At 43.9% G+C, this 14,929-nt stretch overlaps 3 protein-coding genes across 3 annotated transcripts in view; all 3 read left to right on the top strand.

Moving 5' to 3' along the window:
* The first annotated feature begins 2 nt into the window (after positions 1-2).
* mboat7 (membrane bound O-acyltransferase domain containing 7) lies at positions 3-5,267 on the top strand. The gene is made up of 9 exons (XM_083541841.1): positions 3-134; positions 877-956; positions 1,086-1,215; positions 1,581-1,707; positions 1,789-1,945; positions 2,392-2,587; positions 2,663-2,815; positions 2,893-3,069; positions 3,494-5,267. Exons 2-9 carry the CDS (start codon positions 881-883, stop codon positions 3,846-3,848), a joined length of 1,371 nt encoding a protein of 456 aa, XP_083397967.1. The 5' UTR covers positions 3-134; positions 877-880; the 3' UTR covers positions 3,849-5,267.
* Positions 5,268-6,630: 1,363 nt separating this feature from the next.
* On the top strand, positions 6,631-12,936 carry tmc4 (transmembrane channel-like 4). The gene is made up of 16 exons (XM_083541020.1): positions 6,631-6,812; positions 7,201-7,384; positions 7,469-7,617; positions 7,701-7,868; positions 8,277-8,362; positions 8,450-8,595; positions 8,678-8,825; positions 9,095-9,256; positions 9,565-9,719; positions 9,806-9,932; positions 10,572-10,669; positions 10,766-10,949; positions 11,105-11,235; positions 11,424-11,579; positions 12,346-12,424; positions 12,537-12,936. Exons 1-16 carry the CDS (start codon positions 6,785-6,787, stop codon positions 12,726-12,728), a joined length of 2,193 nt encoding a protein of 730 aa, XP_083397146.1. The 5' UTR covers positions 6,631-6,784; the 3' UTR covers positions 12,729-12,936.
* A 254-nt stretch (positions 12,937-13,190) lies between these two features.
* leng1 (leukocyte receptor cluster (LRC) member 1) overlaps positions 13,191-14,929 on the top strand; it is a 1,747-nt gene continuing 8 nt past the window's right edge. Inside the window, exons 1-5 of the mRNA XM_083541029.1 lie at positions 13,191-13,624; positions 13,824-14,030; positions 14,121-14,327; positions 14,438-14,535; positions 14,636-14,929. The exon at positions 14,636-14,929 is cut by the window's right edge and continues 8 nt beyond it. Of these exons, the coding sequence (XP_083397155.1) occupies positions 13,493-13,624; positions 13,824-14,030; positions 14,121-14,327; positions 14,438-14,535; positions 14,636-14,861 (870 nt within the window). The 5' untranslated portion in view covers positions 13,191-13,492 and the 3' untranslated portion in view covers positions 14,862-14,929. The remainder of the gene's footprint in view (positions 13,625-13,823; positions 14,031-14,120; positions 14,328-14,437; positions 14,536-14,635) is intronic.

Raw genomic sequence — 14,929 nt, 5'->3', positions numbered from 1 at the left:
CCGAGCGTCCAATCAGAGCTCGAGTTCACCAGCTCGTGTGGTTACGTCGACCAATGGGGGGCGTGTGCGGTTAGAAAACAGGAAGTGATTTACTCATTCTGTGCGTTCCAGGAACACGCTTCTACACGCTACACGTAAGTATTAATAATAATGATCTTTTAAAAAAAAAGTTCAGGCTTTTAGAATATAAATAAAGGGTTATATATATATATATATAAAAAAAAAAGATAAATCGCTTGTCTTGTTGTGTTTGGATTGTAGTTGTGTACTGTGCCTGGTTAGCATGTTAGCAATCAGCAATCTTATATATATAATTTTTTATGAATGTGCTGCTATTAATTATGTGTCTAATTTCTAATAATGTGATGTCCAACCAATATACACATCTATCTATCTATCTATCTATCTATCTATCTATCTATCTATCTATCTATATATATATATATATATATATATATACACACACACACACACACACACAATATTTCACATTGTGATAGGAAATGATGAGTAAGATTGCTGCAAAAGTGAGATCAGTGTTAATGACGTACGTGAGGTGTTTGGAGAAAAGTGTTTGGAGCCTGAAAGATATAATATTCCTATTTTAATTTGTAAACAAATGTGATAAATCGTAGGCGAACAGCGACTTTTTTTTTTTTTTTTTTTTTTTTTTTTTTTTTTTTAACAACACATCAGACGCCTGATCTGAGCTCGTTATCTGTCGTATCTGTGTTTGCATGCGAATGTTAGAACGTCCTGTTTCACATCACATGCAAATCCGGCGTAACCGCAGCAAGGTAAAAAAATAATAAAACTTTCATTTATAAGACTAACGAAGGCCCTCACAGGATTATTCTTTCGTTTATCCGTGAACAGAGAGATGTCTCCGGAAGAGCTGGTGTACCTGGGGATCCTGGCGGCGTCCGTCCCCGTCGGGGTCCTGTTCCGCTACCTCAGTAAGTTTTTGACGCTCGGCAGGACGTTGATGGCGTCTACCGTCACTGGACTGTTGCTTTCCAAAGGGTTTTTTTTTAGGTGGTCATACTTTTTCTGATACCTGAAACTATTTGTGTGTTGTGTAACAGGTCCTCCAGTCAAGCAGGGGGCAGCGCTGAGCTTGGGGCTCCTTATTGTTGTCGCTACTTGTGGAATACACACTTTACACTCGCTGTGCACCGTCCTGGGGACGTGGCTGATTATCCGAATCAACTGGAGGTCAGTGTGTGTGTTTGTGTGTCAAAATACCATTTGAGAGGCAACAGATCCATTAAGGAAATGGGGACTTGGCGGCCCCAAACGGGAACCGGATGTTACCACACACACACACACACACACACACACACACACACACACACACAGGCACACACACACGCACACACACCCCTATAAACAAAATTCCCTGGTCAAGAGGTTTATTAGCAAAAAAACTGGGTTGCTGATCGGAAGGTCGCCACTAGAGGGCGCCCCCCGTTTTGTCCTATATTTCCTCGAGTACGATTTTGAATATTGTATCAAAAAGACCAAAATATTGAATATTATTTAATATAGTCTCTCCTTTTTTTTTTTTTTTTTTTTGACAGGAAAGCTCCGCCCCTTTCTCTAGCATGGACGTTCCTGTACCTGTTATTCTTTCGTATGGTCACATGGTTCGGACTTCCTTCTCCGACGCCGTTCGCCAACGCCATCCAGCTCCTCCTCACGCTGAAGGTCAGTTTCGGCGCGGTTCAGGATTCTCCTGCTGTCGTGCACGTTACATAAAAAATGAATTGTAAATGTCGGGTGTTACAGATGGTCAGTCTGGCGTATGAGGTCCAGAGCTATCACTCTGAGAAGAAAAAGGACGTGAGCTCCTTCTCCAAGTCGTCCGTAAACAGCTGTCTGTCTCACGAGCCTTCCCTGTATGACGTCGTCTCGTACAGCTACTGCTACGTTGGGGTCATGACAGGTAATTTGGTTGCGGGGGTAGCCACTCCCCCTATGCAACGTTGCTCCGCTTACTACTAATACTTAGGCGAAATTATCGCACTTGTAACCTTCACAGATCCTTGCTAGTGGTAGGCCAGTGGTTGAGGCTCTAGGTTGCTGATCCGAACTTCAGGGGGTTCAAGCCCCAGAAACGCCAAGTTGCCACTCTTGGGCCCTTGAGCAAGGCCCTTAACCTCTGCCACGGGAGCTCTGTATGATGGCGCTCCGCCCATGACTGGGATATGCAAAGAAAGAACCCCTTTTTGGCCAGACTTTTCCAGAGAGTAAATGGGGTACCTGGGTACCTGGGTCCCCACTCCACAAGGCACAAGGTTTTCAGGTCCAGGGGGGGGCGTACTATCGCTAGCTAAACCCCATGCTTCTTTAACTCCACCTACCGACCCCATTCTATTTCTCTGTCCTCAGGGCCGTTCTTCCGCTACCAGACGTACGTGGACTGGCTGGAGCAGACCGATCCTGTCTCGCTGCCGTGTAAAGCGCCGTGCCTGAGCAGGTTAAAGATGGTCCCCGTCTACGGCGCTCTCTTCCTGAGTGTTAACTTCCTTTTCCCGTTGTCCTACGTTCGCACCGACGACTTCCTGGAGCACAACTTTTTCTTCAGGTGCCGCCACCTTCTTCTGCTTCTGAACGACGGAACCGCGGTTGCTAGGCAACTAACCTAATGTAACCGTTGTAGGTTCTTCTACATGGTGGCGGTGTTCTTCGTGTTCCGCATGAGGTTCTACTCGGCGTGGTGCGGAGCCGAGGCCGGATGCATCACAGCGGGGCTCGGGTGTTACCCAAAGGGGGCGGAGTCTAAACCAGGAGGCGGGCCTACAATACAATACAGGTGTGGTGTGTGTTTGCTGCTAGCTTTTGTGATGTGAACGCTGACGCTGATGGTAATGTGTGTGTGTGTGTGTGTAGCCCCGAGCCCGGCGCTCCCGTCGAGTATGACTTCCGAACCATCCAGAACATCGACTGCTACAACACAGACTTCTGTGTGAAAGTCCGACACGGCATGCGCTACTGGAACATGACCGTGCAGTGGTGGCTTCATCAGTACGTCTACAGCAGTGCACCGTTCAGAGCCTACGCGCTGAGGTAACACACACACACACACACACACACATGAGAGGTTTAGTGTGTGTCTGAAGTTTGATTAATAAAATTCCTGTTGATTAGTTCAATGTGTTCAAATAACATGATAATAATGGACTGTGTGTCTCTGTCTGCCTCTCTCTCTCTGTCTGTTTGTCTTTGTCTCTCTCTCTCTCTGTGTCTGTCTGCCTCTCTCTCTCTCTCTCTCTCTCTCTCTCTCTCTGTCTGTTTGTCTTTGTCTGTCTGTCTGTCTGTCTCTCTCTCTCTCTATCTCTGTCTTTCTCTGTGTCTGTCTGTGTCTCTCTCTGTGTCTGTCTGTCTCTCCCTGTCTGTCTGTCTGCCTCTCTCTCTCTGTCTGTCTGTCTCTCCATGTGTCTGCCTGTCTTTGTGTGTGTGTCTCTCTCTCTTTCTCTCTCCCCTCCTCTAGAGCGGGATGGACGATGTTAGTGAGCGCGTACTGGCACGGTCTACATGTGGGGTATTACCTGTCCTTCCTGACCATCCCGGTGTGTATCGCTGCAGAGTTAGCCATGGAGTCGAGCGTGCGATCGCGTCTGGGCGCTGGGGGACAGAAGGTGTTCGACTGGGTGCACTGGTTCCTGAAGATGCGAGCGTACGACTACATGTGCATGGGCTTCGTCCTGCTGAAGGCCGGAGACACGCTGCACTACTGGAGCTCCATTTACTTCATCATCCACGTGGTGGCGCTGGTCTGCATCGCCGCCGGACGCCTGATGGGCGGCGGGACGAAGGACAAGCCGAGGGTCAAGGCGGAGAACTGACTCTCGTCTCGGGACTGCCTCACGCTTGCTACAGTGCATTATGGGATTTAAGGTTCTAAACGATGCGCTCGATGTGTTCCTGATGTGTGACAGCTGCAAAATCCCAGCATGCACTGCTTCAGCACCCACTCCGTTTCAGCGCTGTTTTTACCTCCACGCCTCCTCATTCATCTGATAGAAAGAAGGGGACCAAAGAAGGGGGGAAGGAAGGATGGAAGAAAGAAAGAAAGAAAGAAAGAAAAGGCAGGAAGGAAGAAAGAAAGAAAAGGCAGGAAGGAAGAAAGAAAAGAAGAAAAAAAACAGGAAGGGGAAAAAAGAGAGAAAATGCAGGAAGGAAAGAGAGAGAGAGAGAGAGAGAGAGAGAGCTAGATGAAGAAAAAGAAAGAAGGCAAGAAGGAAGGAAAGAAAGAAAGACGACAAGAAAGAAAAATAAGGCAAGAAGGAACGAAGGAAGGCAAAAAAGAGAAAATGAAAGGAAGGAATCAGGAGAGTATGATGGAGTGATGAAGGAAAAATGGTGAGCAAAAAAAACAAAAACGAACAGCAGCGTGTTAAAAACAGAACTGAAACGGAGTATGGACTTTTTTTTTTTTTTTTTTTTTTTTATGTTTCAGTCGGATGGACGGATGGATGATGGACAGATTTAGAGGACTGAATGAAAATGGATAGAAAAGTCTCATGTGCCAGTATTGGTTGAGTGTAACCAGTGTATTATTACACCATATCCCAGCATGCACTGCACAAAAATCTCATCTGGGGGACTAAACAGCATTCCATATCCCAGAATGCACTTGTGCCAACTGTATAAAAGCAGAAAAAAACGGAGAAGAAAACTGTCCCTAGTGTTGAGACACTAGTGTAGAGTGTGCCAAAAATGGACTACATTTCCCAGCATGCATTGCTTCAATACTGTCTATTGTTTTCAACGTATAAAGGTAATCAAATACTATGTTACCCATCATGCACTGCGTCCGCACGTACAACCAGCCAACCCTCCACTGCCATTCGAACGTTTGAGGTCAAGAACGTGAACGTAAGCGTGAGACGGCATACTTGCTACGGGAATCCGCAAAGGATCATGGGAGTTGAAGTCCATTCAATTTTATTATTTAATTTTTTTTTTTCGTTTTTGGGTACCAAATCTTTGAAACATTCTCCTGGCGTGAGTAATGCTACGTGAAACAATTTTTTTTTCAAGCATCTTTTATCGTTGCGAAAATTATGCTAGCTAAATACTACCTTACATATTCGTGGACGTGCATCTTTTTTTCCTTTTCTTTTTTACAAACATCACCGTATTTTACTCGGCGGTGCCGTCACGTGACTGTAAACGTGTACATTTTGAAAACTATTTTACTTGGTGGGGTTAAAAAGTGTTTCTCGTCTTCACGTGTTAATATTAAACATTTTAAAATGTAACTCCAGATCCTGTTTCTGTTATTGTAGAACACCAGCAGCTAGTGCTGTTAGCTAATAACCGAGCTAGCGAAACATTTTAGCTATGTGTAATTTTGTGTGTCCACAAAAACAGCCTGAACTTCACAAGACCTTCAGTAATATCTAAAGTGAGACTAAAGCATCTGGAGTCTTCGGTCTCTCTTCAGTCCGTCTTTTGACTGTCTTCAGTCTGTCTCTCTTTGGTGTGTCTTTCGTCTGTCTTCCGTCTGTTTACTATCTGTCTTCTGTCTCTCTTCCTTTTATCTCCTGTACTACAATGTGGGTCCAGACCAGACAGTACTGTCATCTCTCCTCACACACAACAGTGGGCGGCCATGACTTTGTCTCTTGTTTGACCGGTTGCCCTTCTTCGGAGCAATTTTTTTAGGTACCAACCACTGCATACCATAAACACCCCACAATACTTTCAGTTTTGGAGATTTCCTGACCAGGACCTCCCAATCGGACTTGGGTGAAAGTCGCTCAGATCCTTAAACATGCCCTTTTTCCTGCTTCCGACACAACAACTTCAAGAAGGGACCGCTAACTTGGGAAACTATATCCCACCCGTGCCATCGTAACACGCTAGTCCGTGCTATTCGCGGACAATCTTGGCAGTTTTAACATCCAAAGTAGGCCACACTTGTTGGCGGGGGGCACGTTGTGTGGTTTACAACTAAGATAATTCTTATTCAGGAAGCCATATCATTATGGGTGTGTGTGTGTGTGTGTGTGTGTGTGTGTGTGTGTGTGTGTGTGTGTGTGTGTGTGTGTGTAATCACACTTTATGGCGGCTTAAATGTCCCAGAAGAAACACTACAGCAATAAATGTTAAACACACACACACACTTTATTATCAGTCCATATATATGCAAAGTACATGCACACCTGGACCTGCCCCGGTCTCCTTGGTAACCAGTGGTAGCCTCTGCTTCTGTGAATAGAGAATATTGAATTTCGTTTGGGACACGTCCATAATGTGGTGATTCGGGACACGTCCATGGTGGACTTGCAGTGTGTACGTGTCCCGCTATATATATTAAATAATGTGAGACACCCTACACTACAAATGATTGGGGGCACGTCCAGACAAGCCTGCATTTGGAACCGCAGGCATTAAAAACATTATGAAGAAAGCATCAAGAGAGGGTTAATATTTGGAACGTTGCATTTAAAAAGGCATTGTTCCTGAAAGAACTGGACGTTACCATTGAGACGAGGCCAAACCAGTTCCGTGGTGCATTCCCCCTCGGATTAATTTGCAACCCTGCCTCTGTATAAACACAAACTGGCCTCACAATAGGAAATGAAGGTCCTGTCATACAAGGAAGTGTAGCTGAGTGGTAATTTTCTTTCAGAGCTCAAAGTCCAGGCAGGATAAATTCCTGGATAGACACACACACACTATCACATAGTTATTCTCCCCCACCAAATACTACGGTCAGACAGATGAGTGTTTAAATGCTTGAAGTTTGATTGGTGGATCTATCGCACTTCTGATGGAGCTGAGAGAATTCAACCGAGAAGGTAAGATGTTTACCGCTTCTCCAATAAGAAATTTGGTTTGTATTGCTTTTTTTTTATCTTCACCTACATGCAATCAGACATCAGCATTCGGAATTCTGGGATCGTATAAATCAAATGAAGTTGGAAGGAAACCATGTATACCATCTTTGTTCAACTTAACTAGCTAAAGGATTATAATTTGGCTTTAAGCGCTTTGTTTGGATGTAGGGTCCTGTCTCATTTGACCTGCTATGCACCCTGACTTTTGTTTCTCGTACAATTCCGACGTGGCAGAAACGGGCTTCAAGATTCCAGATTTTCTATCCAAAGCAGCTAGTGCACGTTATACCCAATAACAGTAATGGTATCTGCACCTATCACTTCCTGTTCCTTGCATTTCTTGCCCAAGGTCCTAACAGCGGCTACGGCTCACTAAGGTTACGCAAAGGTCCCTTGAACGAAGGAATTGAGGGCACAGTGCAGTTTGACTGGAACTCGCGTCCCAATGAGGACGAGGGCGAGGATGAAAATGCAGACAAAATGCAAAAGCTCAGAGAACTGCCGCTCCACATGGGGCTGAAGAAAGCTATACGGTACAATATTGTTTCTTTACAAAATGTCAATCAAATGCAAACGTAGCTGTCAGTCTGATGTCTGTTCTTCTTGCCGTTTCTCAGGCAGGTGCAGCAGATGCAAATTCCTGTTGTCTCTAGTTGGGGCTCCTGGCGTTTCCGTTCCTCCAAGACCTTTCAGCGTTTTCGCGAGGACCTGTGGAGCGTTTTATATTTCATCGAGCTCTGGAGGAAGTCCATGCACCAGATTGGAGGTACCATCAAAAAAAAGGTTTGTTTGGGCTCTCTTAGTGAAAGGAAACAATGTTTTCTAGCTGTGGTTTTACTTTCCAAACAGGACATTTCGGAGGAGGCGTCCAATCCTACTTCCTGTTCTTGCGATTCCTGGTTATTCTGAACTTCCTGTCCTTCATGTTGATGGCCGGGTTCGTTATCATCCCCAGCATCGTTTTCCGCTCAAACAACTCGAGTGGTCAATTACTCGTTCCCTCCCTCAACCTTTCAGGTAAAAGGTGCTTCGTATTCAATTTGAGGTACCATGGCACAGGCAGCAAGTTTTGGTCTTGTACCGTCGATCTGTTTCTGATAGATATTTATAGTGCAGCCGCCTGGATAAATCCAAGCCTTAGTTTCCTGTATAGACAGTTTCCCAACCTTGAACAATGATTGACTAGATTCTGACAATGATATATTAATTACAACCAAACATCGCACCAATAATGAAGCATGGCGGTGGTAGCCTCTTGTCAAACAATTGCTTGCTTGTCTGGCCAATGTCTTCTGCTTACCTGACTGTCTTATTATAACCTGGATCTGACAAATGGGAGTTGCTGGGACTTCAGAGTTACTGCAGAACAATATATATTTTATATGTACCCCTGTGGATGATGTGGTACTCCTGTTTTTGATGTAGGTGTGGAAGTGTGCCTGCTTTATGACGTTCAGCCTCAACCTCTGACTATTTACTACACCTACTTCCTGGATTTGCTCTCAGGAACTGTATGACAAACATACACACACAACTTTGGTAACTCATTGTTTTTTTTGTTTTTTTACCTACCAATAATGTTCCTTGTTTTCTTTCAGGGCTTCATGGAGTACTCGTATTTGTTCTATGGGTTTTATAACAACACAGAGGTCCTAAGCAATGGGTTTTCTTACAACATTCCATTGGCTTACCTGCTCACCGCCGCTTTCTACTTCCTGTTTTGCCTGTTATGCATCGTGGTCCGGTAAATACAACAACATTGGTACGCTTGTGTAGCATCTACATCCAAAAGAATATAAGAACAAACCCCTCTGATCGATCAGCAGGATGGGTGGAGTGGTGCGGCTCATCGTGGCGATGGACGGCGGACGATTAGGAGGGTACAGTGTGCTTGTTTTTACAGGGTGGGATCACGGCCTTCAGGATCCAGGAGCTGCCAAAGTTAAACACAACAACCTGCGCTATTGCCTACAGGTAGCTAAATATGCTCAAAATGAGGTTTCACAAGTTTCGTATTGTATTGTATTGTACTTTAACATACCATGTGACCAAAATGCTGCATTACTTCCCGATTGGGAGTCTAGCAGGAGGTACTGCCCTCATTTACATGGTCAACGTCCTGAAATGATGGCTTAATTCTGCAAACAAAATGGCCGACTGTCAATAAACACATTTCTAAACGCTGTCTCTTTTGCTTCTTCTTCTTCTCTTCCTCTTTCTTTCTTGCATCTGTCTCCTGCCAGGTGGATCTGGAGGAGGAGAGGATTAAGAAGAAATCTGACTCGCTCACTCTGTCTCAAGTGTTCATTCTTTATTCCCTCCGAGTCCTCCTAAGCCTTATTGCTTTGGCCATGATAGTCGGCGCCTTCTTCGCCATCGGTTCCGCCACTCTATACAGTCAGCAGGTACAACAGTGCTAGCTTCGGTTTTTAGCAAAAGTCACATTTGACAAATGAATAACACAATTTTGAATAAATGGGGGCACGTATACGTACTTTTAAGAGCAAATGATTTTTAAACATTTTGTAAATTGTAAGATTTTTAGCTAAACAGCTTATAGCTAATAACTAGCTGGGGATTCATTGGAACCCATTTTGCCGTAAAAATAATACGATTTTTTTAATCAACTTCAGAATTATAGCTGTAAAACAGTAAACAATACAGAACGTGGTTCCTGGTGGGAAAGAGCTAATGAGCGTTTTTCTCGGTTCAGTTTCCGCAGCAGGACGGCGTTGTGGGATTGCTGCTGCAGTATCTTCCCTCCATCGTTATAACCGCCAGCAATTTTGTTGTTCCATTCCTGTGTGACCAGATCGCTAAACTGGAGAAATATTCACCTAGCATCACAGTGATCCTCGCTTTGCTACGGTTAGTCACGCGCACACAAACGCACAAATAATTCCGAATTATCTTTCAATTTTTACGCTAACGTTTTCCCCGCTCTCTCTGTTAAGGGCTGTGTTCCTCCGATTCGTGAGTTTAGCTGTACTCTTGTCCACTCTGTGGGAACAGATCACGTGTAAAGGAAACGCAGAGGATCAAAAATGTTTACCCTGCAGTTACAGTTACACAAATTACCAGGTATACATATGCACAACAATGAATAATAATAAAATATATAAAATAAATGAACAGTATATACTGGACTTAGGCAAGTAATCTTCTCTGACAGCTAACTTGAGAACTAGCAAAGACCCCTTGTGGTAAATTTAATTAGTAATTACCTTCTTTGATAATTTTAGTGCTAGTAATAACTTCCTGTGGTGATTTTAATGCTAGTGATAACCTCCTGTGGTGATTTTAGTGTTAGTAATAACCTCCTGTGGTGATTTTAGTGCTAGTGATAACCTCCTGTGGTGATTTTAGTGCTAGTGATAACCTCCTGTGGTGATTTTAGTACTAGTAATAACCTCCTGTGGTGATTTTAGTGCTAGTGATAACCTCCTGTGGTGATTTTAGTACTAGTGATAACCTCCTGTGGTGATTTTAGTGCTAGTGATAACCTCCTGTGGTGATTTTAGTACTAGTGATAACCTCCTGTGGTGATTTTAGTGCTAGTAATAACCTCCTGTGGTGATTTTAGTGCTAGTAATAACCTCCTGTGGTAAACTATTAGGCAATATTTGTCAATTTGGTTGGAAATCTGAATAATAATTCAGTTTTTTTTAATTATGTATATATTGTTTTTAACTTCTATCTCACACACACGTACACAAACAGTGCTGGGAGACACGTGTCGGACAGGAAATGTACAAACTGACGCTGTTTGACTTTCTGATCACAATCGCGGTGCTGATACTGGTTGAGTTTCCTCGCAGGTTAGTCTGTTTATTAATCCGTCCCCTATCTGTCTTTTTGTCTGTGATCACGGTGTACATCGTGTGTGCGTGTGTGTGTGTGTGTGTGTTTTACAGGCTGATGGTGGATCACTGCTCGTGTAAGCTGTCTCAGTGGTTCGGGCGTCAGGAGTTTGTTGTTCCCTCAAACGTGTTAGCGCTCGTTTACAGTCAGACTGTAGTGTGGAGTGGCGCGTTGTTCTGCCCCATACTGCCCCTCATCAACACCATCAAGTTCATCATCATCTTCTACTGCAAAAAAGTATCATTATTATTATCACTATTATTATCACTATTATAAGTAGTAATACATTAGTAGTAAAAACTGTCTGTCTGTCAATTTATCTGTGCCCATATTCTTCTCTCTCTCTCTCTCTCTCTCTCTCTCTCTCTCTCTCTCTCTCTCTCTCTTTTCAGGTCACTCTATTCCACAACTGTCGTCCAGCCGTGAGGACGTTCCGCTCCACCAGCTCCAACTTCTTTATCTTCCTGGTTCTTGTGTTCGGCTGGGCGCTCTCTAGTGTGGTGCTCATTTATAGTGTTGCTAGGTGAGTCAACACACACACACACACACACACACACACACACACACACACACACACACACACACACACACACACACACACACACACGTGTTGGAGGATTAGTATAGCTATATTCTATCATATACGATATCTAGAAAATCGCTCCAGCAGCATTGTATTATGATGATGATGATGATGATGATGATCTGCAGTATTCATCCGTCCTATGGATGCGGGCCGTTTCGTTTCTTCTCCTCCATGTGGGCTGTGGTTCCTGCTTCCTTCCGTTCGCTGTCCGTCACAACGCAGGAGTTTCTTCTGTACGTCGGCTCACAAGCTTTCTCCATCCCGCTTTTCATTTTATCATGGTTAGTGAACTGTCTGTCTGTCTGTCTGTCTGTCTGTCTGTCTGTCTGTCTGTCTGATTATCTAAATGTCTGTTTGTCTGTTTGTATGTCTGTCTGTCTGTCTCTCTATCTGTCTAAATATCTGTCTGTTTGTTTGAATGTCTGTCTGTCTGTCTGTCTGTCTGTCTGTCTGTCTGTCTGTCTGTCTGTCTGTTTAAATGTCTGTCTGTCTGTCTGTCTGTCTGTTTGAATGTCTGTCTGTCTGTTTGAATGTCTGTCTGTCTGTTTGAATGTCTGTCTGTCTGTTTGAATGTCTGTTTGAAAGTCTGTCTGTTTGAATGTCTGTTTGAATGTTTGAATGTCTGTCTGTCTGTTTGAATGTCTGTCTGTCTGTCTGTTTGAAAGTCTGTCTGTTTGAATGTCTGTTTGAATGTTTGAATGTCTGTCTGTCTGTTTGAAAGTCTGTCTGTTTGAATGTCTGTTTGAATGTCTGTCTGTCTGTTTGAATGTCTGTTTGAATGTTTAAATGTCTGTCTGTCTGTTTGAATGTATGTCTGTTTGAATGTCTGTCTGTCTGTCTGTCTGTCTGTATGTTTAAATGTCTGTCTGTCTGAATGTCTATCTATATATCTGTCTGTCTGTCTGAATGTCTGTCTGTCTATCTATCTGTTTGTCTGTCTGTCTGTCTTTCTGTCTTTATTTACAGAATTTGTGGCTAGCGGTGGTGTAGTGGATATAGTGGATCTAAATATATTTATAAACGAGTATAACGTTGTGTTATGTGCAGTGTGGTGATGTGTTACGTGGCTGCGTTGGCTTCAGTTTACGGGAAAACCGTTGACCTCCTGAAAAAACAACACAAACTGGTGAGTGTGTCCTGGTCTGATATACTGCAGGCGAAACACCTTTTATAGCTTTATTTCCAAAGTGTGATTAAATCGTACAACGCTTTCACTTGCTTTCTCCATGTCAATACAGGAAGGACGAGACAAACAGTTCCTGATCAAACAGATCAAGGATCTGAGTGCAAAAGTTTCCCGAAATGAGCATGTAATGAAACTCGGAGAAGCAGGAAATGCCGCGCCCAGATGGGAAGGAAATTACAATTCTGTGTTTGAGTTAAATGAAGAAGACTTTAGAAACAGTGGATATTATAAGAGAGACACTTGACATTCAGGTCATTCCATAGGAACCTTTTTTTTTTTTTTACTATAATTATACAGTGATTATGAGAGGGTTTGCTCTGTGCCTTTACCATATGCTGTAATATGATGTAAAAAAAGATATGTACATATCAATAAAGTGTGTCTATTGGTATATCTATCTATCTGTAATGTGAAAAAAATGATAAAAAAAATTTAGATAAATTACAAATAAAGCCTCCATGTTGTATCTATATAAATCATTACATCCAAATTATTATATTTGGATGTAATGGTCACCTGCAGTGTTTTTTTTATTAATTTATTTTAATTTAATAATAATAATAATAATAATAATAATAATAATAATAATAATAATTTGTACACTAAACTTCAGGCTCTGGACCCTAAGCGCCACCTTGCGAGAGTTACCGGTATTTCTCCACTAAGTCCTACGTCATTACGTACGCGTCGTGTTACGGCCACTTCCGGTGTTTTCCTGTCGCTGGTTTGCTACGACTTAAAATGTTTGCTAGGATTTTTTTTCAATGATAATTTAATTAGTGGATTTTTTTCGATGAGCGGAAACAATTCATTTTTTCACAAAAAGACTTAAACACGGACTGAGTGAACGAGTTCAGTCTTTCGACGCTAGCTAGCTAACGCCTGGCTAATTCGCTCATTGTCGCGGATTATAGAAAGAAAAAAAACAACATATATTTGGCTTTTATTTGTGTATTTTTATTGAATTTTCGTTCGGGGTTTTTTTTTTCCGAGGTATAGAATAAAAAAATGAACATTTTGCCGAAAAAAAGCTGGCACGTGCGCAACAAGGACAACGTCGCGCGCGTGCGCCGAGACGAGGAGCGCGCGGCCGCGGAGGAGAAAGAAGTCCGGCGGCGCGGCGAGCGCGCGGAGCAGGAGGTAACCGTGGCAACCGCGTGAACGCCGCTGTCACGTGACTCAGGCATTGCACAACGAAATGTTGATATAGAAATGAATGTATTATAATAATAATAATAATAATAAACGTAACTGTTTTATATTCTTTATAATATTTAATTTGCATATGATGTATAAAGTAATAATATTTATAATGAATAATATTTAAATGTGTTTCTAGGCTCGGACGGCGTACCTGCGGAGGAAATCGCGTGCGGCTCTGGAACTCTCGTCCGGACCCCAGGACGAGGGCGAGACCACCCGTGAGACCACCTGCGAGACCGTCCACGAGACTGGCGGGACCGAGCATCTCAACCTGTTCCCTCTGGAGGACTCGTCTGAGAAGAAAGGCAACGCTGAGTACCTGCGTGAGAAGAAAGAGGAGAAGGTTCGTGTCCGAGAACATTACACACGACCGGCAGTCTGGACACACACACACACACACGTCCCCTCATTATGTCTTGTGCTTGTCGAACAGGAGAAACAGGAGCGCGCTATCGGCCTGTTGGTGTCTCTCGGCCCCGCCCCGGGTACAGAGGCCACGCCCTGGTACCTGAAGGAGAGATGGAGGGACAAAGGGGCAGAAAAGGAGAGCGAGAGAGAGAAGGAGAGCGAGAGACGCGACAAGGGCAAAGGGAAGGGTATAAGTGAGGAGGAGAAGGAGAAGAAAGACCGGAAGTTAAAGGTACTGCGAATCATAATACTATAATATATAACAGGATTTACCGTGTGTGTGTGTGTGTGTGTGTGTGTGTGAATGCAGTAAGCCGGAAATGTCTTCCATTGCCCGTGTAGGACCGTCTGGACCCTCTGAAGGACATAAGGAAAGCTCTGGCAGTGAAGGACCGGAAAGAGAAGAAGCACAAGAAGAAGGAGAAGACGAGTGCGGGGAGGTGAGACGGTTCATTTCCTGTTTCATTTCATATTGAAACATCCGACTTGGATGGACAGACAGGCAGACAGAATGTGAAATCCGTCTGCTCTGTTGTTCAGCTCAAAAGAGCGACTGCGTGCGGAGCGACTGCAGAGGGAAGCGGAGGAGCGCAGACGAGCTCAGGCCCTGCTGGACAAGAGTCCGGGAGTGGGCGGAGCCACGGACGGACAGACCGAGCCGGCCGAGCGAGACAGACCGTACAACAGCGCGTACTTTCCCGAACTCGCACGCAAGAGACAGAGGCGAGACAAAGACATCACCGACTTTCTGAACTCATGCTCATAGACTCGGGGGCCGTCTCGCAGACGTTTGTGCTCTAACGTGAAGTATTGATCCGTTCTTCGTTCTTCACC

The sequence above is a fragment of the Silurus aristotelis genome (assembly GCF_946808225.1).
Source record: "Silurus aristotelis genome assembly, chromosome: 1".
NCBI classification, from domain to species: domain Eukaryota; kingdom Metazoa; phylum Chordata; class Actinopteri; order Siluriformes; family Siluridae; genus Silurus; species Silurus aristotelis.
Note: the sequence above shows the minus strand (reverse complement) of the source record. Positions and strands in the feature narration are given on the sequence as shown.